Source organism: Patiria miniata, unplaced genomic scaffold (assembly GCF_015706575.1).
Source record: "Patiria miniata isolate m_02_andy unplaced genomic scaffold, ASM1570657v1 HiC_scaffold_2, whole genome shotgun sequence".
Lineage (NCBI taxonomy): Eukaryota > Metazoa > Echinodermata > Asteroidea > Valvatida > Asterinidae > Patiria > Patiria miniata.
The window spans coordinates 13,562,060-13,589,110 of NW_024037058.1; the positions used below are offsets into that span (position 1 = coordinate 13,562,060).

Here is a 27,051-nt window from a genome sequence, read left to right on the forward strand (position 1 = left end):
AATACAACAGTAATTGGGGCTATTTTCTCGATTAACTTTAATCAGCTACAAAATGTGCAGACCTGCATGGGTTTTAAGCGTGAAACACATTTACAATTAAACGATTGGGTATGTGAAATTGTATATGATTCTCACCGCCTGGAAAGGGCCGAGAACTTTAGCATATCCTGGAACGTCAATCAATCAAAATTACATACAGACGGCGGTCTGGGACCGAGACGACATAAGATTGAGCGGTGCGTCTGACTCCCTATTCCCGAGGGACCTGCTGCACTTGGTCTAGGTCCCGTCTAAACTCGTCAACTCCCCACCCATAAACGGGTGGGCATAATAACATGCATCCACGGGACCCAAGATGTAGGACCTTGGAATGGGAGGGGACCACTTCTCGGTAATTGTCCCCATCATTCTTACGAGCTGGCTCCTTGTATTTTCCCCGTGAAATTGCACGATATTTCTATCTTTTATGGTTATGATTCATGTTGCTCAAAATTCATCAAAATGGGGAACAGTCACTGTGTTTATGGCATCATAACATATCTGGCAGGAGCTTCTATGTGTCACTTGGTGGTAGGTCGGTCTGTCGGTCGGTCCCCGGAAAATTGACCAAAATAAGGCTGCATAAGTTTTCCACAAAATATAACAACCAAATTTAAAATTTCAAAAAAAAAGTATTTAACAAAATAAATTAAATACCGACCAAAAATTGTTTGTAACAATTCGGGCGATTCACAATGCAGTGCGCCATCAAGAGTTTGCTACGGAGAGTTCATTTTTCCCAGTGCACTGTGGGAGATGGTCGACAAATTCGCAGCGCGGGACATTTGAAATTGTTAGTTTTTTCAGTCAGGGGTTTCGTAAGCGTATGATTCGAGGGTCTGTTTGCCCATTTCTTTTCTTGTTATCAATATGGTGGGTTTTTTTTGTAAGGCGGCAGAACGCTATGCCCCAATCTAAGACATATTATCTCAAGTCGTCTACCGACACTCATTCAAATGGGCCATGTTTTGTCGACCGTAAACTTGAAAAATGGACTCTCCGTGGCAAACTCTTGGTGGCGCACTGCATTGTGAATCGCCTGAATTGGGAAAGATGTTTGTGAAATGTTTGTAAATGGAAGCAAAATATGTGCAGTAATGTTATAGTCACGTGACAAATCGCTATAATTCTAGGTACACATCAATTTCTAAAGTATGGTGTTCCATATTTTGGGCGTCGCATGGCAGCTCTGCCAGGGATCATTTTGATAGATTTCATGCAAGACTTTCATGCAAGACGGCCAGAACTTTAGTTGCACTCGCACTTTTCGGTGTTTTTTTGGGGCATATTTCTGGCTAGATTGCAAATTACTATTTCTCTTTTTACCAACATCCGGAACCCCATCCATATTATATTGGCAGGCGGCGGGAGCTAACCGATTGTGACAACCTGTCAAAATCAGTGACACGCGCCTCAATTGAGATATAAGCATGCACCGTCCATCACGCGTGGTATTGGCTCCACGACGGCCAATGTGGATTAAAAAAAGGCAAACTCCTAATTAACAGCGTTAATTGAGCAATTAATGGAGATAACCGACTACATGTACATGTATCTACACGAGTAATCGAGTTAAACCGCGTTGACATCATCAGTGGTGTATCTATCAGGGTCTGAATTGAAAAAAAAGGACTTGCGGGAAGTTGAGGGGGGGGGGGTAAGACGCTGTTCTGGAGAGGGGAGGATATGAGAGACAAAGACCTTGAACTGGGGATTCACTAATGTGCCCCTCTTCCTTGTGACGTTACGCGTTACTAATTGGTTTACACTTTGTTCGAGCATTCATGAAGTTTCTTCCTCCATGGGTACCTGAAATCAAGCCTCCCTTATTATTGAGACCTTTCTCCCAATTACCATGAATGCAAGCCAAACAGATCCTCTTACGGAGGAGGCCTGCACTGAACCTGTTGCGAAGGTGGAGCCGGTTGTCGAATCGCGCGCGAAAAAGCGTGGCTCAGCGATGACACTCGAAAGCTCCCCCAGAGGGACTTGATGACGGGCTAACGCCGAGGGCAAATCACCCAATAGCCAAACCACTGCAACGCACACTCAGCACTGATGCAGCCTCAGTCAGCTGCATCATGGTGTGAGGATGAGTGGACCCACAATGGCATGAGGCGTGGAACGGAAAGATTCCTAATCCCCGGGATGATTATCTCTAAATTGGGGAGGAAATCCCCGTCTTCTCTTCAGGAAGACACAAGCTACATCAACGGACCGTTCACCCAGCATACAAAATATTGGTATAAGAAAGACTATCGAGACTATATCGAGTTCTTATATATAATAATTCATTGCGGAAGGTGTACAAACAATTCAGCTTAAATCAGATAAACACATTTTCACATTGAATCTTGCTGTGGTATTCGTCATGAAGTTTGATGCAACTGCAAACTCGACTGATCAGAAAGCTCTTTGGCATCGAACATAACGGGTACGTTTTCAATAAGATTGTATCACAACGCGCTACCACAACGAGAATACGATAGTAGGCCTATGCATCCACCATTATTGCCTGCCCCTAGAAATGTCCTTCCAAATCACACCGTTTACTTGTGAGCCACCAGAGAATACTCATATCCCATTGATAATCATGCACACCTTCACATCAAAACCTCACACAGGTTAGGTGTACCGCGTGTGAAAGTAGAATCTCCCGAACTCATATGTTGCTGTAAAGGGATTATGAATAACCAATTTCTCTGTCGTTATTGCGAGGTTGGTACCCGTTATATGGTTCAAGAAAGCATGTACCCTTCCCTTTAATTTCGTGAATTAGAATAACAGAATACCAGTCTTCCCATATTCTCTCTCATTCTTCAAATCTGCTTAATTTTCCTCTCTTCAATTCCTCAACAACAACAAAAAATGGATAAACATCGATCATCCCCATCTACTAATGGCTCCAGTATGAATGATCTATGGGATCGTCAGTGCATTGAGCCCGTCATAACCGCTTATGGCGTGCCTCGGTTTGTCATATTCATGCCTGGTATCAATTTAACAAACCAGTTGGACTAACCATGGAGGAAGGTCATGCAATAACAGAGTGGACAATTCTTCGCTATAATGACTTTCGAGTTTGAAGGTCTTCTTGATCTTCGTAAGTAAACAGCGATGTACAGTTAAAAGCCTAGCCTGGGTATGCACAGATTGGAATTTTCGGTCAGATTATTGAAATAATGTAATCAATTTCTTTCCCGCACACGGATCCCTTTCCACACAAACACAAAGGCTGAAGTCAACCATGGAGCTACATGTATAACTATAACCACGGATCTATAAAACACAACCGTTTTATGGCTCCATGTACATGAAAAACATAGAGCAAGCTATACCGACGTATGTTCGTAGCAACCACAAACTTACGATCTAAAACCAGCAATAAAAATGTCATCAACAGGTCTGCGCCGTGACCTTTGGCCTTTGAAGAGTCAAGTCAGTCTTGCTCGCGTGGGCCTCCCTGTCGGGTTTCGTATTACAGATGGTTTATACTTCATGTACTTGTTTATTCGTGTTCACGGGTGTTAGCCACCAAGGTCGTTGGTTCAACTACACGCGCACGGTCCAGCACGAGGCTCGCGTGTGCTCATTTGCATAATGTGGTTGACGTGACAACGGCGTCTGGCATGTGTAGCCTACGCGTGTGATAAGTTCGGGGGTCAAACAAATGTGACTGTAGTTTTTACAACATGACCCTGAAAAGCAATACACCAGAACATCCTCTTGGGATCTGAAACATGGTGTTCGAGGTTATAATATGATCAGCAATGGAACAGTGTGCCAGTTACAAATATAACAGGGAAACAGAAGTCCCTATACATGCAACCGTAGAGTCTTGCCAGTTTGATCCTGTTTCGTCTATGGATACCGATTTGCAAATTTTTTTTGCAAGTGGTTTTTTTCACAAAACCTATTCAATACGCCTTACCGTATACGCCCAGCCAGGAAGTAAAATAAATGAATATACAACAACATCGCACACGTTACGCCTATACGATGTGACTGGAACTGTGGAAGGCACGTAAACTCGCAACATCTCGCCGGGTTTATTTAGGAAAACCTGCACACTTTACAGAGAACAATCAAATGTTACGAGACTTACCCCGTGAAGCTTGTAGTAGAGCCCACAGGCATTACAGACAGGGTCCCCGTTAGGGTTCCTCCGCCATAGGGTGGTGGTTGTGGCCTGGCAATTGGCGCAAGACGTCCCAGCTCGTCTGGCCGCCGACTGCAGGGCAAAATAGACACACGGGTTTCCAGGTCATAATTATTAACATTCCATGATTTTAAACATCTTGCTTTGTAATGTTGTATACCGTGAATAGTGTGCGCATTCGTGGCATTGGATGCTTTAAATAATCTATAATGCTGAGATAGGTTGAGGGATCGAACCGCAATTCGCCAATATCCTCATAAAGATATCTTAGCAACTGTTGTTAATTAATGGTGTGCCTTTCCCTTTGTACACGTTGCACATGTCTATTAAGTAGGTGTTGCAGACACATTTACATATACTTAAATAATAGATAGTTGTTGTAGTAATAATAACCGAAAAAAATACCATTAGGGAGACATTTTCACAGACTTGTGAACACATTATTTTCCCGACTTTCCTGACCCTAACCCAAATTTTATCTTATCCTACTCCCACGAATTTTGGTAAGTCTACGAATTGGACCACGGGCAATCGATCTAGCCTATTTGCGACGGTAAAATGTTGCCTCTAGGAGCTGAGGCATTAGGGGGACATTGAAATGTCTCCCTAAACACGTCTCTCAATGATATACCTTTGACGCCAAAGTGACTCCCAAATGGTAGTAGGGCCCATCACAAGTCTTCACGAGTCCTCAAAAGTCCGACAGAGGTCCTCAAGTTTCAAATCAAGTCACGGGCAATTCAAATAGTACCTATGAGCATTCCATTGTTTTAGTTCATCGCCTGTTTCACTTGTAACAGGGCTTGAGGAATGATAGTTGATTTACTTTATGACCGGACTTGTGATGGAATTGTGATGGAATCGACTACAATACACTGTTTTGCATGACAATGCACAGTGAAAACGGCCAAAAAAGTTCAGTCACAGTTGCCAACCTTGTAAACCTGCCACGGGGTTTGGTAAGGAACCCTATGGTCGAGTGTGTGAGTGTGGGGTAATATTCAGGCTTTCACATTTCAACACATCATCGGAAAAGCTGATAGGGGAACAGGCGGTAGCATAACATTGATTTCCGTGTCTGTTTAGTGTAGGTGAGAAGAGCCACTCGGGAGCAACTATCATTTATGCTACGGGAGGTCAAACGACACAGCCTGATCCTGGTCCGGATTAATTGAGCGGTAATTGCTTGATTAGATATCCTCAGAAAATGGAGGTTTGTCAATCATTGCGGACCTGTTGGTGCTCGACATACTGCCCCTCCAGCTTGTTAACATCCCCGTTACACTGGCGGGAAAACGTGTGAACCTAATTACGCTCCAAATAGAGGATGATGGCAATGGCGATATACGCAGGATAATCAGTTAAAAGCCCCGCTTATCAGGAACAGATACTTTGAGCATCATCGGAAAACTTAAAGAATTGATTGACTCCGCACAATAAAATTAAAATGGCGACTGTCTACAAGTTTAAGTAATGGGAAAGTGTGAGGGCTATGAGGTTTTCGCTGCTAAAAATTGGCGACTAAATTGCCGAATGAACAATCATGCAGCGCTGCCATGGAAAGCTACGTGGTGTAGCCCCTTCTCAAGTGCATCCTTCACTTCCAATAATAAATTCGATTTGTTCAACCCTTGAGAAATGACGGCCGGCTTTATTGACATTCAACTTGTCCAGTAATTTTTGGGCGCGCCGGAATGTAAAAAAGCAATAATTATCTCAATAAAATACGTGAAATCAAACAACTCTTATACGGCGTTGGTCGACGTCTAAGACTACGCAGGAAATGCTGTGATTGAAATGGCGGCTGTGATTGTTATTAACAGGATGAGGGAGCTTTAGCGCCAAGCTTTCAGACAACACAGTTTAAACATTGACAAATTGGGAATTACATCCCGGCTTAAATGCAGCCTCTGCACCATGCTGCATATCTGACTTTGAGCGCCGGAATGGTTCGTTTCAAGACCTGTCATGCAACAGTTAACCGAAGACTTGAGCCGCAGCAACTTAATTTGTCATCAAATTAGGCAATATTGGCTCAACTACACTCACTAATAGGCCGAGTCGCTGGTCATAAGCCCCGTACTACTGAATCACACCCCAATGAATGCTACTGTGCGATATTTATAAACTGATGAAAGACAGACATTTTTGATAGGGCAGAGGTATACGCTGTCTCAAAAATTTAGAATAATTTCATCAACATATAAAATATTCACAAAGTTTAGTTGACGCGTAGTGTATCAAATCTTCGTTCTCGAGAGGGATAGGTTTCACTCTGAGGTGATTTAATGAATAAGGGCATTTTAACCATCTTTAAGCTCAATTTTAATTACCATATTGTTTTTTAACCACAAACTGATTTCTTATTTAATGCCCCACATTTTAAAATTGGCACGAGTTGCCATAATGTTGTTTATTTTCAGATCTTGTTTTAATTATAAAAATAAAAAAACAATTTCCTAAAGTTGATCAGTATAGCCTTCAGTAGTGGTGTGCAGCCGTTTCCTAAGGTATTTGCTAATTCTAATTAATGGCGACACCACGGAAGATGTCTACATCGGGGTCAGTATAAGGTCACCTCTGGACCATGTTAACGGGTCAACATTCTTTTCTTGGATTTTGTAGTAGCTCAGCTTGAAAAGTTAGGCTACATACACGTATCATACGACGGTAAAAACAAGTTTATACATAAACATTTAGTGCATGCTTTCATGGATCAAAAGAACTACGTTGTTTTTTGGTCACTCTCTTTTTGCATGTTGAAAAACTGATTCCTTGATTCCTGTTGGTATATAGTTAGGCATATTGAACTGATATGAAAATAAAGTAAAGTTCAAGTTCAAGCTAAATACATGTAATACGTTTGATTTACAGCACTTATTTTATCTGTGGAATGCTGTAGGGTTTATTCTTCTTTAGAAGTGAGGATGTGGTTATTAGTGTTGGTATTCATTTATAAATTACAGCACTAATGGATTATTCAGCACCAAGTACGTCACTCAATTAAAATGGATACACACAAAGAAATCAAGATGGCCGCTGGATGACGACCGTACAGCCTTCTTACCAGTCTTCTCTTGGGCTTGATGAGCGGTCTATTCTGGCCGTTCATTTTGTGGTAGAGACCGCACGCGTTACACAGGTAGTGCCCGTTGCCGTCCCGGCGCCACAGGGGGGTAGAGGTGGCTCCACAGTTGACGCACTCTCGCCCCTCTGGAAAAGAAACAGCCAGAAAGGACCATTGCATGAGACTACTAGTACAACTTTCGTTTATTTCGTTTTCCTTGTCTGCTTGCAAGCCAGTGGCGTAACTACGGGGGGGGGGGGGGGGGCACGAACATCCACTGGGGTGAACAATTTTGCACCCCAGGTGCCCCCCCCCCTCAAAAATTTGACCCTATTACGCTACGTGTGCGAGTCACTCAATAGGCAAACCTTAAACAAAAACTCCTCTTCTGAGCTACAATTTAGAGTCTTTTTTGTGACGGTTCTAAACTGTTTAGCTAGTTCCAAAATCACAACAGAAACAGTGCCGCGTCAATAACTGCACTTTGGTATACTGAACAGAAATATGTTAATTTTTAGTCAAAAGGATGTTCCATATTTTTCATAATTCTCAAGGCCGTTGTCTGCACAAGATGTTTTTGATCATAGTGTACGAATGTTGTGGCAAGGGACACCTTCAAAGGGAAGATAATCAAACTACGCCCCATGAGTTGGGAAATCCAAAATCCCCGATTAAGTCCACTGAGTCGCAAGTGCCAAACCCATGAACTTAATCCAAAAATCATCTGATCGTGGTGGTACACTGTGCCTGTAACTGGTGTATTTGGCAGCCACATAATGCAGGCCGAGTCTGATAAAACAATACTGAGCTCTCGGAAATCCTGGATCATGACTTTATCAGATGAGACAATAGGATACGGAGTTCAGCTACGCTTGACCTAGTACATTGTGCGTATATGCTTTGATTTCACAAGCTGAATCGTGCTGCCAAAACACATTACTTCTATGAGGTATAGGCCTACATTTGAACACAAGATAGTAGATAGGGTATTTCCCATATAGATGCAGCGACTTACATACAAAAATTAACTTCAAGTCAGGAAGTATCTTGATATGATAAAGTTTTCGCGATACGACTTAAAGACGTAACTATCTTCGAACAAGACCTCCTGAAATGACCCGTAAATACTATGACCCCTTTCTGATATGAGCCATTTGTACAGTCGGGTCGAAAGGGGGTTCACTGGCAAGCTGCTGCTAGTTTTATTGATTCTCATGTAATACCTTGAGAATCCATAATCATTGTAGTTATGATGACGCGAAGACTGCGGTTTCACCTTTTTCCAATATATGTCTTGTGATTCCGGAAGCTAGGAGGACCTAAGTTACACGGTGTTGAAGAGGCTTCATTAAACGGCTTCTCTCGTGCTCGCCTCATAAAATACGACAACGAAAACGGAGATCTTTGTAAACTCCTGCGACAGTTTGGCTTGGCTTTGTTGATGGAGACCTTCCAGTATACACGCCTCGCCGATCCATCAGGTAACGGGCTGACGACCCTACCGGGACTCAGCCGAGGCATGCACCGGGAGCATGTTGCAACAAGCACCGGTACTTCATCTCCATTTTGCGGAACGTCAAGACTCGTTTTTTGGGAAAACATGTTCTCCATCTCGTTCTTGAAATATTGGGTTTCATACAATTAATATCCCCGGAAAGTTGATCGCCGCTGTATTATTTTCAAGTACCATATGGGCGAAACGTGGACGACACGGACTTCGAAGCCCCCCCCCTCTGGAAAAATGTAATATTACGGTGTGGGCCTAATTAGACATGAATAAATGGGACTGATTCTGATGACGTGGCGGTGGAAGTGATGAGTTTGGTAGAGAATGACTTAAAGAAGATTCCCCTGGTAGGCACTAATATTGGACTGAAAACATCATTACAGATAAAAGTCGAGAAATACAATATGCACCAAACGAACAGAGGAGTATATAACTATAGCTCCTTTTTTAAGCGGGGGAGGGGGAGGGTGTTCGATGTACAAAGTACAAATAAGGCTGTGAAATCTTAACAACTTAGGTTTAATTGATTCGTAGGATTGTAGGGGCAACTGGGTCCTCATTTTCTGGAGGGGCACTCACTATGTTCGGGTGCAAAATTGCACTGTTTTCTAGTCAAGGTGGTTTTATAGTTACGCCACTGATAAACCAAAATGATACAGTATATTACACCGACCTGCAGATTACACCGACTTAGCATCGGCTCTGATTATAGCTATGGGTGTTGCTCAAGAGCGGCTGTTTTGGCACAAACAACTGGCTGATCGTGCCGGATCAACTTTCCCCAGCTGTGAAACCTGACACCTTGGTCCACGTGTCTGGACACGCGCGCGCGTGCAGCCAGTATTTAAGTGCCTGACAACAGCAAACTTCCGGGACCAATTCGGAGGAATCGGGCCCAGCAGGGCCAGGCACGAGGCCCCAGCCACGGGGAAGGTGGCGAAGGTCAGGCTGCATCTTGTTCGGGGGCACGGTGGGGTGGCATTAAAACAAAACACCAGGACATTTTGGAGTTTCGGTTTTGTAAACCAGGCTGCCGTATTTCCTCGTAACTATATAGCCTCGTGGACAAAGCATGCAGAGTGCAATTCAGGACAAATCAAGCAAGTCTTTTTAAAGCAAATACTCATAGCCCAAACCAGTGCTGTAGTGCAGTCTATCACAAGTCAATCACAAGCAAGCATAAGTAAATTAACAAGTAACATGGCATGATCTTTAATAAAGGAATGCCTTTGTCAAAGTTCATTTTGACAGTTTGTGACTTGAATTTGGACTGGATGAATTATTGTAATGGACTTGTGATGGATTCGGCTACAACACTGGCCCAAACTAAAGTTAAACAATATGCTGAAGTATTTTGTTCTTATGTTAGTTCATAGAGCAAGGACAATGGTTAGTTTAAATATTGTTTATCTAAATAATTATTCTCAGCATGTTTATAGACGGAGGGACGAATAGACGCTGTACGACTGTTAAATGTATCACCTGACAGGACACTTAATTTTATATATCCACCATTTTCTTTTAAAATTGCATACACGTATGTTCAAACGAGCCTGATTTAGTTGACAATTTCAATGAAAGTTGTCAAAACAAAACCATTATAGTTACTATTTATATACAATTTCAACAAGACAATAAACTACGAAGATTCACTCAACTCAAATCAGCATGCATAGTTTAATACCCAAATATCAGATCACTTGTACGTATATTTGCTAAAATGTACTACTTCCTTGTATCGATGTAAAAAAAAAAAAGGCTTGATGTTGGGACCTTCCGGATCTGTTAGCATGTGGTATGGCCATCATATTTAAAGGGGTGGAATCAGATTGAACTCCCGGGCTTATGCCGTGGGCTGTAGCATGCTCGCACTGGTCACTTCGGCCTGGCTGCTATAGTACCGACAACCATTTGAAATTCAGACCAGGCTTGGCAAAGTGGTGAATCTACACAATAGCATGCACAGACAGACAACAACTCACGATCGATCACAAACACATGTAACCCTCTATTCTAACCCTGCACCACGACTCCAATAAAGCCTACTGCATGTACGACCGGTGCACTATCCTTTGAAGTTTGAGTTTATATTTTGTTTTGAAGCATGTCGTCCTGGCGAGTCAAATTGCAGAAATGTCTAGTCTTCACAAGTCAATAGCAAGTCAACCACAAGGTCATCCAGTCATAAGTCAAGGATCAAGCTATTCAAAAGGGCGTTCCTTTGTCATTGTTTATTGGGAACTGAAAGGCTGAACTGTGATTTGAGTTGTGATTGACCTGAGAGGGGCTTAACTACAAATCTGCTAAGTTTCACGAATCACAGGCAGCAAAAGCTGTATGAACTCTGACCCGTTGATGAGAGACAGACAAATTAATACACTTGCCATCGGAATCTGTTATGGCCCTTAAACAGTAAACGTAGTTTCATTGGGGAAAAATCCAAACAATAAAACGAAACCGATCCTATAGGCATCGCCACGTGGCTGAATCTAGTGAGTGACTGCTAAGCGCTTCAGCTCAGTTGGCAACAGAGTGTGATGAAATGTTTATTTGAGTTGGCGCCAATATCGTTCCTTGACTTTGTTTGGTTCAAACATGCATCTGGGATTGGAGTGTGCTGGCTATTTGTAATGATGTTGTTCTTGTACAGTTCTATGAGTAGAGTAGCCTCATTCAAAATATCATACATGTAGCAGTACAATAAGTTGAAAGTCGAACCATGGAGCTAGTATGGTCGAACATAGTTCGGTTGCTTGCAGTTGAATGGGAGATACGGTGACAAATTCTCAAAAACAATATCAAATGCATTTTGCTATACGCACGCCAGGAGAAACAGAATATTTGGACAGAATCAAAATATTCTCTTTAACAGAGTATTTTGCATAACTCAATTAATGCTACATTTATAGTAAAGGCCCATACAAGCATGTTGGGCATCACGATAAGAGCTCACAAGTTGTAACAAGTTGCATAGCCTGTAGGCTTTACATCACATAATAGGCCTACCAATATAAAGACCCCAATTCCCAAACAGAATCGTTTTCACTAATGTTGTACAATTTAGCCAGTGGCAAACCTGTGACATCAAACTGATTTCCGATCCAGCTAATGTGAACGCAGGTGCCCCTTTAATAAAAGGAGGAAGGTCAAGAGTTGATAATTGACATAGACACACGGCACCAGCACTGTGTCGCAGTTAAAACAATACGTCTGGTCCGGACTCTACAAAATTATTATTGTCGTTGCCATGTTCAGTTGACCTTTGTGTTGATGTCATCGGTGCATGGGTTCATAAAATGGTATTTGAGGTGCTTAACCCTTGGAGTTTTATAATGCGCGGTTTAGATGTGTACAAGAAAAGTGTTTTTATTTTAAACCAATTAAACCACTATTCAAATACAGAATGTTGAGGATACAAGTATTTGTCAAGTAAAGAACTGAATGATCTAAAATGGCAGATAATGATCACCATAATAAACGATATAACCATAATATGTACACTTACCAGAACTGGATCTGCTCTTGGTCCGTGGCCTGGGAGCTGAACCACTAAAGCTTCTGTTCCCCATGACAGCCCCAGTGTGGAACCCAAGCGAGTTGGTCAGGTCAGGTGCCGGGACGTACGTGGTATAAGCCGGCATATGGTGCTGGGTGCTGTACGGTGTGTCCGTAGCAGTCGAGCTGGCAGCCATAGACATGGCACCGGACGAAGATGCAGTGGAGATAGGAGAGGTGAGATGGTGATCTCGATGCATGGCCTTATCCTCCATATGTGAATACTCGCCTGATGATGACGGGTGGATTCCCAGCCCAGCTGTAGTCAGGTGGTCCGGAGTGCTGTCTTTGGGCGGAGTCGGTGGGAAGTTGAACAGGTGGGGGCTGGACTGCGAGTTGATCCCGCTACCACCACCACCACCACTACCTCCGGGGGCTGAGGAGCCGAGAGCCGGCGGCCCACCGTGGGATGACACCGCTGCAGAAGCCCCGCCGAAGGGGCTGGTACACCAGGCTGAGTGGTTGCTGGACTGGTGCACGGGCCGGAGAGTCTTGCTGCTCTCGAACCACTGGATGGTCGGGGTGTGGAAATGGGGCCTGCAGACTTGGCTTCCAGTCACACGAGCTGTTGAAAGTTGTTCAGAAAAGTTTAGAGACCAAATAAGTTCACTCTTTAGAACGGAGCATCAATAAATGAGCCGCACGTCCACAACACGCTTCTTATCAAGCTGGGTTGGCTTTCAGTGCATGTACACACTCTATACACTGAGCACATGCAGTTCCTGACGCGTGTGCGGGACCCAATTTTAGAACAAGTCGACCGGTCACGGGCACGCAGTGGACGTACAAGTGAGTGAGACCCCGGCGGCAGTGGGGTGTCTATTTATAATCTCTGGTCTCGCGACTGGCAGAGAGACGTGCGCGGACCTGAGGAGAAGGGGAAAAGTCAAAGCAACCCCGGCATACAGGAAGAGAGTTTCAGTTTGGTGGTCCAACTTAAGCTGACATGCGTAGCGCGTGCGCCGTGTGTTATGTGTGCTTCGGTCCCCCGCTGGAGCGCCAACATCCTGTGAAGAACCGCAGTGCGCCCAGAACCAGGCTAATTCCCCCGGGGACTGTGTTTGTTGGCTCCCAGAAGAAAAAAAATGACAAAAGTAAAAAATAAAAAAGGTGGAAATATTTTGTGTCTTGTATGATGCATAGCCCAGCTGGTCCTGTCGTCCGGTAGTTGCCCATTTTCAAGGTGTTCGGGCGTCATATCGCTCCTGATCTATTATTATGGGCCAGGACTTTTTTGCCAGGCGGGATAATTGACCAATTACCGAAGGGGAACCGACCAGAAATGAACGGGTTAGGGACTGGGGTTTAGTGTTGATATGTTGAGCTCGAAACCCGGACTTCATTGAGAAGCAATACTCCACTTTCGGTGAGCGAGACCTGGCATAGGCCTATAGTCTGGATTAAACAATCATGAAATACCATTGCGGTATAGGCCGGGTGCTTTCTTCAAGTCATAATTGTTCAACAGAGTATTCCGTTCCGTATCGTAAAAGTCACGAAAATATTTTTTTAATGCTGTCTGTGAGGAAAATAATTATGTGGACTCCGTTTTGATGACTTAAACACCCAGGTCCCTCAGGCAAGATTTCTCCTTCTAATGGAAATCTGAAGAGATAAATAAATTAGACCTTATTAGAACTTTATTAGATAGATTCTTATAATATTTCCCCAAACAATTTGAATTTTGCTCTTGTTTTCCCCTGCAATTCTGTTTCTTTTCTTTTTTGAAATAATATTTCTTACAAGTTTTAATTTCTAATAAGTTCTAACGTGGAGTGCCGTAGCCTCTTGGTCTACATTCAACTTGTGGTCTGCGGGTAATTATGCAGGTTGTGGGTTCAACTCCAGCCTGGGGTTATGGTGCGTGTGCCCTTGGGCAAGGCACTTTGTCACTCATTGCTTCTTTCTACCCAGGAGTGAATTGGGTACCTGTGAGGGTATTGTTGTTGGTTTTAGCTGCTTTGCGCCGAGATGGCTGCATTAGCTTCCCATGGAGCGGAGCAGTGAGATTGTATGTGGAATGTTTCACTGAATCCCAATGATCAGGGGGTAATAATACTGATGTAAAACACTGTGATCTTAGTTAAAAGTGCTATAAGTGCCCATTATTATTGTTATTTAAAAAAAAAATAATAATATTATAATTTATTAGATAGGCCTAAATATTATTAGAATTTACTTATAGACAGAAAAGGTTTACACGGCCACAAATTCCGCAGAGAAATACGAGAGCAATTTTTCGTTGAGATTTTCTGATGGCCCAATATAGAGGTGCGCTTCACCAAAAATTCTGGGTTTTTTGTTGCCAAACAGTTAAGTCGAGAGTGAATTTTCCCGCATAATTCCTAACGTGCAGTTCCTTCAAACCGACGTCCAAATAAAAGACACCATAGCGCATGCGCATCTAACTCATCACAGCGGGAAGATCCAGCACGACGGCGTTCTTGCATGGGGTCATAACCCCAAACCGGGAAGAGTTTACACAAAGAGTGCTGAGAGGCACGCGCCAAGAAGATCAACAGGATGCGAGAGCTTGAGGGGGTAAGCGGGGAAAGCAACGCTAACTGTACGGAGGAAATTGAAAAGGAAAACAATTCACGGAAATGTGGTTTTTGTACCAGGAAGTTTGGCTTCGGCAGCGGATTACTGAAGATAAGACGGACGTACGGGGTGTGAGGAGAGGTCCACAGAGAAAGGAAATGAAACAAATGAAGCAGTGGGATTGCAAGGACAAGGTTGAATTGTTCTTTTAAAGACGATACTTCGGAGGATAAACTGATGACAGATGTGTTTAACAAAAGAATACTGGACGAGAGGAATGTCTAGGCCTAAACAGGGTAGTTCAAAAAATTAAGAAACCCACTATTGACAGGAATTTGAACCTACCAGGCCTACTTAAGTTATTTGAACTTTTTTTTTAATAGCTCTTCAACCACACTGGTGAAAAAAATCTTTAAAAAATCCCCAGTGTTCTTTTGCTAATTTGAGTTCAAGTCACCAAAATCGCTGTTGTCCACGTGTAAGTCTATATAGTGTAGTGTTTTTTTGTGTGTGTCTTCAAATCAAGCTCCGGAGCTCAGAACGTCAAGCAGGTGGAATGAAGCCGTCCGTGGACAAACATGTTTGGCACAGGAAGTATTCAAACTACCATATTTCAGATAAAAAAAAAACAACATGTATGTATTTGCAATCATTTTTTCGTCACTTATGTATAAAGATCAATATTTTAATACCATTACATTGATTTTTTTTTTTAAGTATGCTTAACAAGTGGGTGAAAATTGCTGTCAAGAAGGGTTTCCTTCTTTTTGCATCACTCTGTATATTTCAACTGCGCATACAACGAATATAGGCCTATTATGATAAGAGTGGTAACAATTACATTACTCAAGATGCTCTTTCCGCCATGATCCATTGTAATGTGTGGCTTATTCGGGACCCAGGAAAATGAACTCAACAGACTGAAAGACCAGTGAATGACACAAGAGGGCGCTTTATCTAGGCTCTTTGCTGTTATCCAGTCACATATCAGTCGGGCGATCGTAGATTTTAACAAAGTAGGCTTTGTTTAACCAATGATCCGAGGTCAACACCCGCATGCGCACGATGCCTGCGCACTGAATACGCTTGTATCGATCATGGAAGTTCTCTGCCCACAATGCTTTGCGGAGCCTTCAATTCCGTCACGAGATTTTGAAAAACATTAGCGGTCACCAGCGCACTAAGACGGGGCACCAGCCAACAATCTGATCTTATCCCGCACATCTTAGAGCTAGGTTCTATACATGTCCAACGGGACCGTAACGCTACACTTTTACGCACAGAATTGTTTTTGCTTGATTTAATCATAGAGCAAGGATTAAAGGAACAACAACTTTTTACTTTTCCTGACTGACGTTTCCATACCATAATGAGGAAGCATCGCGACTTTCCATACGGGAGAGCACTTAAAGTTAACAACTAATTTGACAAAACCTGTCCGTTATAGGAAAAATTAACTAAGTCTCTTTTCTCATCGCAGAGTTTTTATTACTCAAGAAAGAACACTTACCGTGTGACGGTCTGTAGCTGTGCATGGCGGCCGCTCGAGAAGCGGCAGAGTTAGCGTAGTAGCTTGGTGGGTTGACGGCGTTGGAGCCCCCGTCCAACGCGTGGAAGAACACGTCCACGTCGTCTGGCGGTACGAGCTGCGGTGGCTCCATGAAGTTGAGACTGTGGTGGGGGGCATGGGGCATCCTCTCCGAGGTAGCCGAGGGGGTCATGCCGGTTGGGTGGGGTCCGTGAGGATGTGCGCCGCTATGTGTGTCTCCGTGTTGATTGTTGACGACCATCCAGCGGGTGTGTTCTGTGAGCTCCATCTCCTAGTACACCACGCCTCGTGCCAAGTAATCGTGATGATGAGCCCTAAACCAAATTGCACCTCTTCACTCAGCCTCAGTTCTCCGGTGTGAGGAAAGTCCTGATAACAATGACAAAAATTACAATCAGTCAATAGTTGAAGTATCAGTCGTTGCAGGGGAATACTTTTTGGTGGAATTTTGTGATTTGTTTGGATACTTAAAACAACAGTACAGTTAGCGCTTTCTATTAACAAGAGATTTGTATCACAATATCAATTGCAGTGCACCGACCAAAGACTCAAAATGCCATCAGAGAAGCATCGCCGATTGTGCAGATGAGGCGCACGGAGAACCGCTAATAAAATACGGAACTGTTATCACACGATTTATATAGAACAATATTATCCGATCACATGTGTTATATCCGCTCATACCTTCTGGTGCTGGCCCGATACATCAGCGATATGTTGAAGTGATGCCCAGCGCATCAGCTTTTTTATCAAAATGCCGATGGACCGTTCAGAGGACATCTATGAAATAAAATAACAACTTGGTCCGGAGATGTCATCTAGGTCTTTTTATCTCTTCAATTAATCTCACAAGCATCGAAGTGAGTATTAAGGAACTCGGTACCTTTTAGCTGCGAGACGAGCGAAGATGGGGAGCAGTCAGACAGGGGGAAACGAATCGCGCACTTCTCGTTAAATTATGGTTTTCTTGACGATTCCCAAAATGAAGCGAAGTTTTATAAATGGCTCTCTAGTGGCGTCCATGGTTACCAGAAGGATAAGTCGAGTATTTGCGGCTGACAATAAAACACAAATGTTCAGAGAGTGGTTGAGAATTGAGATAAGATCGTGTCAACATGGCTTTCGAGTGCCGGATTTGGTCTTTGGCGCGGGGGGGGGGGGGATCCTAACTAACCATAGTCAGAAAGCTGCAGCAAGTGCAAGTAATTGCCTCAAATAATCCCTCACAGAGCACAAACATCACAGTGGAGACTAGCAATAATCAGTCAAAAGTGGGAATAATTTTGGGGGTGTCTAATGTTTGTAGCGTGGATGATTTGTATCCTTCCGTGGAGTACGCGGGCCGAGCCTCGTCCGCACGCACACACGGGCCGGCGGGGCTCGACTTGCCCCGTCACTAGACCCGGCGTTTACACGGCAATCGAGGCGGGCGACACGGGGCTCTCATTTTATTTCCAATTTGGGACGTGCAGATGTTTGCTTTCATCTTGTTCTCGACTCCGGGGAGATATTGAATTTACGCTGGCTGGACACGTTGTTAAAGATGCACCACTTGTTCGTGTCAAATCATAATTAGTGAAGCCCAAGTGGGAATGAGCAAGGGTTGGACTCGAGACATTTATTAATGCCACCAACATTGCAATAAAAGTAAGATGGGACCGTTGCCTCCTTGAATCTTATGATTAATTTGTCGACAGTTAAACTGTAAGCGGTGGGTGTGATTTCTGCTGGACCCGCAAAGCCAGTCTATTGTCCATTGACTGACTGAGTCAGTGACTGACTGCCACACTGACTGACTGATTCCAGATCGATCTGGCAAGTCTTGTTTTATTTGAAAAACCAGCGAAAAAAATGTTTTCACTACAGAAAAAACGGTCGAAAACTAGTGTACCCTACGGCACGTTTTGAAAGGATCCATTTAGCCTATCCGATTTTTTGTGGGGCAGATAGGGGATACATTTTTTGGGATTGTTGACTTTGATGATAGAAGCGTGGCATTTGGCACATAGTCAGAATATGTCTCAAGAAAGATATTTGGCTATAGGGCCATCGCAGATTAGTCCTTTGAAAAAAATATAGGTAGATTAACAAGCAATCATTTTAAAATTCTCAAAATAGCTGCCATTGCTTGCTGTTCTACCTTTTTTTTTAAAGGCCAAATCTGCGATGGCCCTATAGCCAACTATCTTCCTCGTGACAATGCTCTGACTGTGTGCAAAATTCCATCATCACTGAACAGTCCCCTCACCTCATCTGCCGTACTATTTCCAACCAATAAAACAAAGAAAAATTCCATGATCAAGTTTCACCTGCACGATCTGCATCTCACTATCGGATTCTTCGTTGAGATGTATTTAGCAATAAATTTGGTCATAACGTCACGTAGGTCAACCTCCATGACCTCTTGCCACTAATCGCATAATTATTGCGACGAGTTATGAATAATTAGCCTGTAAAGCCCGAGCATGAGGACGCATAGTGTATATTGAATTAAAACTGCATAACACTGTACTGCAAAATTGATCAATCACTTAAATTAGCTTTTTCGAGACATGGCTGACATAAAGGGTGCTATTTGGAGCAGGTAAATTCGAGTAAATACAAAAGATCATCTACTCGAAATATCGTTCCGCATATCTAAAAAGATGCCTCGAATCTTCGATTACTTAAAAGATAACGTAAGGCTTTATTGATCACAAAGAAAAACAGTTGCGCATTTTGCGCCACTCTGTGCACTTGAGCTCTTCCTACGGCTTTGAACGGGTGTTGTTCTGTGCTCATTTATATATTTGCTATATATAATTTCATTTCATCAATCATTCATCTATGCACATGCACACTCGGCGACCTTTAGAATATGGAGTTTCCAGCCCGAACTGACGTCTCCAGACTTCACCTTTTTCCCGTATGTTCGTCCCGGGAAAGTGCGCCTGTCACACTTTTACCAGTGCATGCCAGCCACTGCAGTACCGCGCGCTGGGAGTATCTAGGAGCTTGGCATAAAGGCACAGTACTGTTGGGAGAACCTTCCCGAGGGACCCCTCTGACGTACTTCCGGGGGTGGGGTGAGAAAAGGGGGGAAGGTGACGCCATAATACAGCTCAGATGTCACATCCACTCATGTGGCTGTAACATGCATAGTCAGGTGTGGCAAGTAGTAAACAGCAAGACAGAGCAAGGCTGACCCGGATGTTAGTTCTCGTTTCACTTTGCCTTGAACATCTACGCAGTATATCCTCAATGACACCATTCACCGTGAAACATGATCATGCTCAATCAGAAAACCAGAAACTTAAGCAAATGTACCTGAATAATTCCCATTCAATTAGACTGTCGTGATGTCGAGGACCCATTTTCCAAAATACCCGATGGAAAAAAAAATATATATATAGGCTACTACATGTTTTATCCATTCGATGGAAAATCTGCAAACAATAATTGAACAATGTTTGTTTTCCATACAGGGAAACGCGTTTCCATAGTTCGACAAGAAATAGGCCAAAATACGTAAAGAAATTTGATGCAATTTGAGTTCTATTTTCCACTACATTAGATAATAAGATCATTAGATGATTTAGATCTTTTATCGGAGTACTATTTTCTCACCAAATGATAACTATACTGTTATGTTTCAATTAAAAGGAGCAAGCCTTTTTCTACGTATGAATTATAATTAGAACAAAGGAAGTAAATTATTTGCATTATTATTAGGAAACCTTTAAATATAAAAGAGCACTTGACTACCTCTCAGTCGGTTTACAGAACAGGTCATGTATCGTGATTATATATGAAATCTTTATCAATGAACACATTTTTAAAATATAGACCTAAGTGAAAAGTACGTCCCACTCACTGTGAAATAAGCCTAAAAAAGCGAAACTGTTCAATCCTTCAGATTCTGAGTAAAGAACGTAAGTGTTCCCAAATAATCAGTCGCCTGCCTGTTGGGACATTGAAACCTGGTTTAACACCTGCAGGACACTTCATGTGCTGGAACGAGCAGTGCACCGTGCGCGTGCCGGGCCCCACACCGTGAGTCGCGTGCCGGGCCCCCGCCGTTCACATCAGCGCCCCGGTGAGGTGGAAATGCCGGACTTAATCAACCGACTATAGCTCATAGTGGGCTGGCTCACGTTCTGGAAGCAACACGGTATGTGACGACTGCAAGGACCACAAAGGATGCAGAAATCGAAAGAGAAAGGGGAAGGCTCGAGAGCTATTTCGTTCGTTAATGTAATTAAGGATTTTATTGCGGAACTGCATGAAGTTCCACGGATCTGTTTTTTATTTATTTATATTTTAAGGAAAAGAAAGGAATCAATAAAGAAAAAAAAAAGAATTTATTTTAAAAGTCAAAGAGAGGGTGAGAGGGACTAGAATTATTGCAAAAGGGAACTTCGAGAGATAAGATCTTCAGTCAATTTCAGCTTCAGAATTAGTGAATGCTATGTTGACACTTGCTCCGTCCCTGCATGTCGATAGGCTTGCTGTTTTTTTATCATTATTTAACGAATAAAGGCTCCAGAAAATACACGCACTGGTGACTCTGAACTCAAAGTTCATTCATTATGTTGACAATATTGATTCCACGACGAATCATGGGTCTACGTGCGCATAGCCCATCGCCCAAAAGAGAAAAGAAAACGGGGAAGATTCAAAGTGGGGTCAATTTGCCGCTGAGAAACATTCGGCAGTTGTTACAGAATGACAGGTGTATAAATGTGTACTCTAATTAGCTGCAATATAGACTTCTGTTAAATTAAAACGGCATCTTTGTATAGAAAATGCGACGCACAAATTTTGAATTGTCGCATAAACTGCAAGGAATCATGTATATAGGCCTACTGTATCCAAGACACAGCAAACTCATTCTTCAGAGATATTTTTGCGTTCAAACTCAAACGTTCAAATAAACGACACAAAGTCCATTTTTTTATAATACAATCTCAACCTGATATTTAGCTGACTTTGGGGAAACTGAAAAGGTGACATATTTTACGTTTCTCTGTACTGAATGCAGTGATAATGATGAGTGAAAGTGAGGGATGCAACGGTGAATTTTTGGGTGGGTTGGCTGAACGCCCTTCCCTCTCATCGTGTGACTAAATTATAGTTCCACATCAATGGAAATATGAAAAATTATTTCTTCCGTGGTTTAATATTATACAATACTAAGTAACCTAACGAGACAGAATGACGTTCACTCCCCCTACCAGCACCATAACGACCCTCCTCTGAAAAAAGTCCCTGCCATCTTTACATCGAAAAATCATAATTAAAGGAAAGTCAAACTTCACAAAAGATGGAATTTTAAGCTTGAAGATGAAGATGATCTGAAATGCCTCCCCTTGTTATGTTCTACACCATTTTATGAAAACACGACTATAGCTAGCGCTTAAAGATCTACATGTATGCCCCGTGCCTTTTCGAGCTTCATCCCGAATAATAGATTCCTTGACTAAATTACTGGGTTTTTTGGTACAAAAGTTTTACCCCCTTCTTAATGAGACATCGATCCAAACAAGCTCGATCGGATCTCGGAAGCTGCGGGCCAACGAATTCGTATTCATACATGAGTAACGTGATTTTGCTATGATGGAGTAGTGTTTTGAGTTAAAACAAATCAGATTTGTAACCCCAGTGACCCCATCAGGATGACCTTTGACCCCAGTTTGGTCATGTGACATGTCGGGGATGGGTTACTGGTACTTTTGACAAGTTTGGTTGAAATCGGTCAAAATATGTATAGGAGCTATAGACAACGTCAACGTTTGTTACTAACTAACTAACTAACTAACGGACGAACGGAGAGACACGATGATTTGTTAAGCTACTACCATGCACGCAGCTAAAAATGGCCCTGGTGTACTTATAGACCGCTTGCAGACGCGTTCGATAATCGACGCGCGAAGGCGCGCGACGCCATGTTGTGGGACAGGCGTATATCTATCCACGCACATTTTGTCCCAGAACATGGCGTCGCTCACCTTAGCGCGTCAATTATCGATCGCGCCTGCAAGCGGTCTATTGAATGAGTAGCCTACTTTACAATTTCCAATTATTAGCTGCCACACAATAATTCCGTTCTCGCGGGTGGGTTGGTTCCCGCCCCACAATCAGAAATGATAACTTAAGGACTGGGAGCCAGTCAGCTCGCAAAGCAGAGGGTTTAAAGGGTTTAGAAAACGGAACAAAGGAGGTTCTTTGGTTGGAATGAAACAAACAAGTTGTAATTATAAAAGAAATTCAATTTTGTGAAGGGCACAGGGACGCAACTTTAAAGAGCCAATGCTATGTATTTGTTTTTAGGTAATCCTTTGAAATAGGGCCTACGCGTTTTTGTCCTCTTTAACCTTATTTTTCAATATTCTATTTTGCCATTTTCAATGGTATCTTGGTGCCTTATGCTAATGCGAATTTCCATAGTCATGAGCAAAAGTGTGATATCATTTCAGACAGAAGGCTCAATGTTACAGCTATATTAGCACGAAAAGTTGCCAGAATTTTTGACATTTCACTGTCGTAAATTTTCCTTTCTTTGGTGATGCGTTGTTGTGTCAGTACATTGCAGTAAGCCAATGAGCAAACTTGTCTCACAAATATTTTCAATAAACACATTTTTTGGGTTCACAATTTAAACAGAAATCCCCTAAACTGAACAGTGTCTTCCTATCCTGAAATGACATCACTTCAACAGCGCCCTCAGTTGTCCGGAAAAGCATGGAAAATTGAAAAATGTTTAAAGAAGTGCACTAAAATAAAGAGGAGAAGAAACTTGCAAAAAAATGTTCCTAAGAAAAATTCCCTTTCATGAACCCTTTAAACAAATTAAATGAAACACATGCCCAGCATAATGAGTTACACATGAATACAATCTTGACAAACGTCACGTCGCTTATTTGTTTTTACTAGTTGTCGAAATTAGGCGGTTATTTTCAACCAGTTGGCATTCTATAATCTCATGCCTTCGCCTGGTGCAGATCCAAATAGTGCGAGGAAATTATCACATGTACAGCATTAATGTATGCCCCAAAGCGCCTCCGGTTTGAGTTGAGTTCGTCAAGACCATTGCTATACATTCTTGGTGGCGTCCTACACAAAAACAGCATGACTGTCAGGGTTGTCGCGGTGTGTTTGTGATTGAGGGCGCCATTTCGCAAACGACATGTCGATCATTACTTCACTACCGGTAAACAACTACAAATGTGACTAGAACATCAAAGTTAAACCACAGAGCAAACTGAAAATAGTCACTGAAACAAAATAATAAAAAATAACACAAACGAAAAACAAAAATATAATAACACAGCAAAAACTGACATAAAACACAGAAAAATAAACAAGCAAATAATTTTGTTTTTAATATACTGTGACACTGCACCAAACAAAATGTGTGAACGATTTCTCATAATAAATTAGGGCTTTTGAATAATTTTGTTACGGGAGAACTCAATCTGTAGGCAATAGTCGCTTTAGATTCTATCCATTGCTTTACCTTATACGCCGCTTTGTGTCGAGAAATAGAAGAATTAATGTCATCGACCTCGTGAGGTGCGATAACCATTTTGCTCGGTCGTATATAATCATTGACTCCGAAGGGTTACTTTGTTTATTCCTGACAGCATTTGGGTCTCCAACTTTTGAATTTCGATAGAACAAACAGATTTTGAGCTATGGACATTGTTCTCGGCAATAAAAACGTCCTTTGAAATGTCCTATTTTCTTTATCGGTGGAGTGAACCGCGTAGCGAAGTTCGACATACGGACAACACGTACATATACTGCTAATCATTGGCATTTAAAAGTTACAATTACGATTCGATCAGCATATGCACATTCCACATAGTCTGAGTATCACCCGTTATGCATTGAGCCAAGTCCTGTATAACGTCTGATATGTCTAGACATGCAGATATATGCAAGCTGGGCGCCAGCCAATCACAGTCGACTTTACTAAATCGTGACGTCATTTCATTCCCAGTATTTCATCGTGATGGAGCATATTAATTAAACTCTTGTTTATGTATTCAGTAAAAATGCCATGGAAATCCGTTCATGCAAACCATGCAGAAATCTAACAGAATATAAAAGGCTATTTTTCACCATTTCCATTGTAATGGGATTTACACAGTTAACTTTATTTACATAAGACAGAGTGAAAAGGCTCGTGACAATCTGATGCACTGAGACCACTAACTGTGTTAATATCATTGGAATGGGTGAAAACCCCATAGCCTTTTACAATCTGTTAGATCTCTGGTTTGCATGAACGGGTTTCCATGACATTTTCACTGATTATACACAAGAGCATAATTAATATGCTCCATCAAGATGAAATACTCATGTGGGTTTAAGAAGAAATTAAAGAAGATCTGCTTCCACAACTTTGTTTGGGATGCCCTGTATCTTAAAGATCTTGGTCACAGGTAACGTCTTGAAAACTTACGAAAACAAAAACACATGTCCGACGCAGCAGCTATTTTCTCCCCTCGCCTGTACGTAATTCCACCAGCGATTAATGCCATCGAATTATGAGACAAATCGGTCAGTGTCAGACGAGCGCTGCTGGAACGCCAAGCAAGCGGCAATATTCTCCGTGAAAAGTCATGTCCAAATAATGAGAGAGCGTGCGTGTTTGAAGCAATGTTTTCGAAAGGAATCATGCGTAACTGGAATCAAGACTAGCACTCTTACTGTTCGATTTTTCGAGGACCAAAGTTTCATACCCCAAAAATTCCTTCGCGCGACTGTAACAATTAAAAAACGCAGATATTCAAGGTATAATAGTGTAGGTTTATGTTCTAAGTGATCTTTCAGGCTATTGTAAAATCGTTAGAGCCAGAAAGGGCGAATTCGGGTCGAACGTTCACCTTTAAAGGGAATATACATCATTTGCTTTTGCTGTAATTTTCAGAAATGGATGGAATTGGGGGGTTGGAAATATATAGCAAATATAGTTACACTGACTTTTTTGAGGTTTTGGGTTCGAAAATGCTACAAAAACCAAGAAAAACAATCATTTTCCTGTAGTCTGGTTCCCTGACTCCATATAAGAAGAAACAGAGCAGTTTACATACATTGGGGATTGGGGAATTGTAAGGTCAGAGAACCCGTCTAGCTGGCTTGTACCCGTTCATAGGTGTGTAATCGATTGCAAACAAGTGCGATGGTCAATTGGGTCCAGTATTTGAAAAAAAGCCAGTGTTTTCCAACGCTGGTCGGCCGACCAGCGTTGGAAATTGATACAAAAATACCACTTTTCTTGAAAATGACAGTATACCAGGTGCCATGATTTTACAGGATGCTTTACACTGTCATTCACTAACAGTCCAGCAAGGTATTTCAAAATGATTTGGTAGTTTTATTTCTTGATGTTTGCAAATGTTGTATTTTCACTTTAACACTGAAAATAGTTCGCAGGCATATTGTATGTTATATACATGTATTTGGTGGAAAAGTATGCCAGACCAACATGTACTCGTTTTGCAGTCATGTTTACATTTTTGACCTTATTTAAAGTTTTATCTTTAATTCTATTTTTAGGTTTACTTGCCCCCCCCCCCTAAAAAGTACAATTCCTATGATATTTACATTCTGAAGCATATGTTTTTTTGTTTTTTTTCCATTTTAACTCAGTGTTTGTAGAAGCCGTCTACAGACTCTTGCAACAAAAGCGCGCACCACAACGATGGTTGCAATGCAAGGCATTTATACCACGAGTGTAGAGAAAAGTGCCTTTCGTATCACTGATTGAGGCTTTATTTACCAGAAGTCCACATATTAAATAAACACAACAAAGGAAGCAAAAGCAATATAGGTGGTGGGGTGAAATTGACCAAGGGAAACACAACCAAGAAGGGCGGGCACTAAATATTAACGTGATGAAATAAGTTTCATGTTGCTTGCGGCTTCAAGCCTTCGAAAATTGAATTTACTTTTAATATTTTAGAAGGAAGGCCTTGCACTGCGAAATGCGCCGTTTTATAAACAAAATGTATCCTGTGAGCAAAAAAAAATAGTGCTAGGTTATGCATTAAACGCGAGTAGGCCGCATCTGCCTTGAGCCGATGAGCAATTTGACAAGATAGTACTTGACGGGTGCAGTACGGTAGGGGGCCTTAATTGGCCAGCGACTTACCGATTGAACCGGCGAAGGGAGAGTGTTATACAGTGAGAAGGCTGATTGTCTAGTGGGGAATCTTCGCCCTCAGTCCCGGCGTAAAACCAGCTTCAGAAGTGTGGAATCACATGTTTATACATTTATCTTGAAGACTCTTTAGGCCAGGTTTTTTTTCTGTCTTGAACATGTCCGATCCTGGCCCGCCATGTGATCGCGTAAGGTTCTGCGCGGCTTTTTCATCTGAGTGTCTCACCGCACCGGTGCGGCGGTGGCTGGCTGTATCGGCCTCGAGGCGGGGAAGAAGAATAGAAATTGAATTGAGCGCAATCATAGTCAACAAAAACCGATTTCAATTTTCCCAATTGTAACGGAGAAAGGAACGCGGGACTAATTTACTCAATAACCGCCACAATGAACGCGCTTTCTGCATGCGCTTTATTCCTTGGTACTCCGTGTACTTTTGCCATGGCGCTCTAAACATGAAACCCATGTAAACATATTTATTTGCTTTCCG

At 42.3% G+C, this 27,051-nt stretch overlaps 1 protein-coding gene across 1 annotated transcript in view; it reads right to left on the bottom strand.

Moving 5' to 3' along the window:
- The window catches only part of LOC119726590 (GATA-binding factor 2-like), a 47,041-nt gene that overhangs the window by 14,692 nt on the left and 5,298 nt on the right, over positions 1–27,051 (bottom strand). Inside the window, exons 2-5 of the mRNA XM_038198324.1 lie at positions 16,379–16,786; positions 12,278–12,892; positions 7,266–7,411; positions 4,145–4,270 (exon numbers count right to left, since the gene is read on the bottom strand). Of these exons, the coding sequence (XP_038054252.1) occupies positions 4,145–4,270; positions 7,266–7,411; positions 12,278–12,892; positions 16,379–16,685 (1,194 nt within the window). The 5' untranslated portion in view covers positions 16,686–16,786. The remainder of the gene's footprint in view (positions 1–4,144; positions 4,271–7,265; positions 7,412–12,277; positions 12,893–16,378; positions 16,787–27,051) is intronic.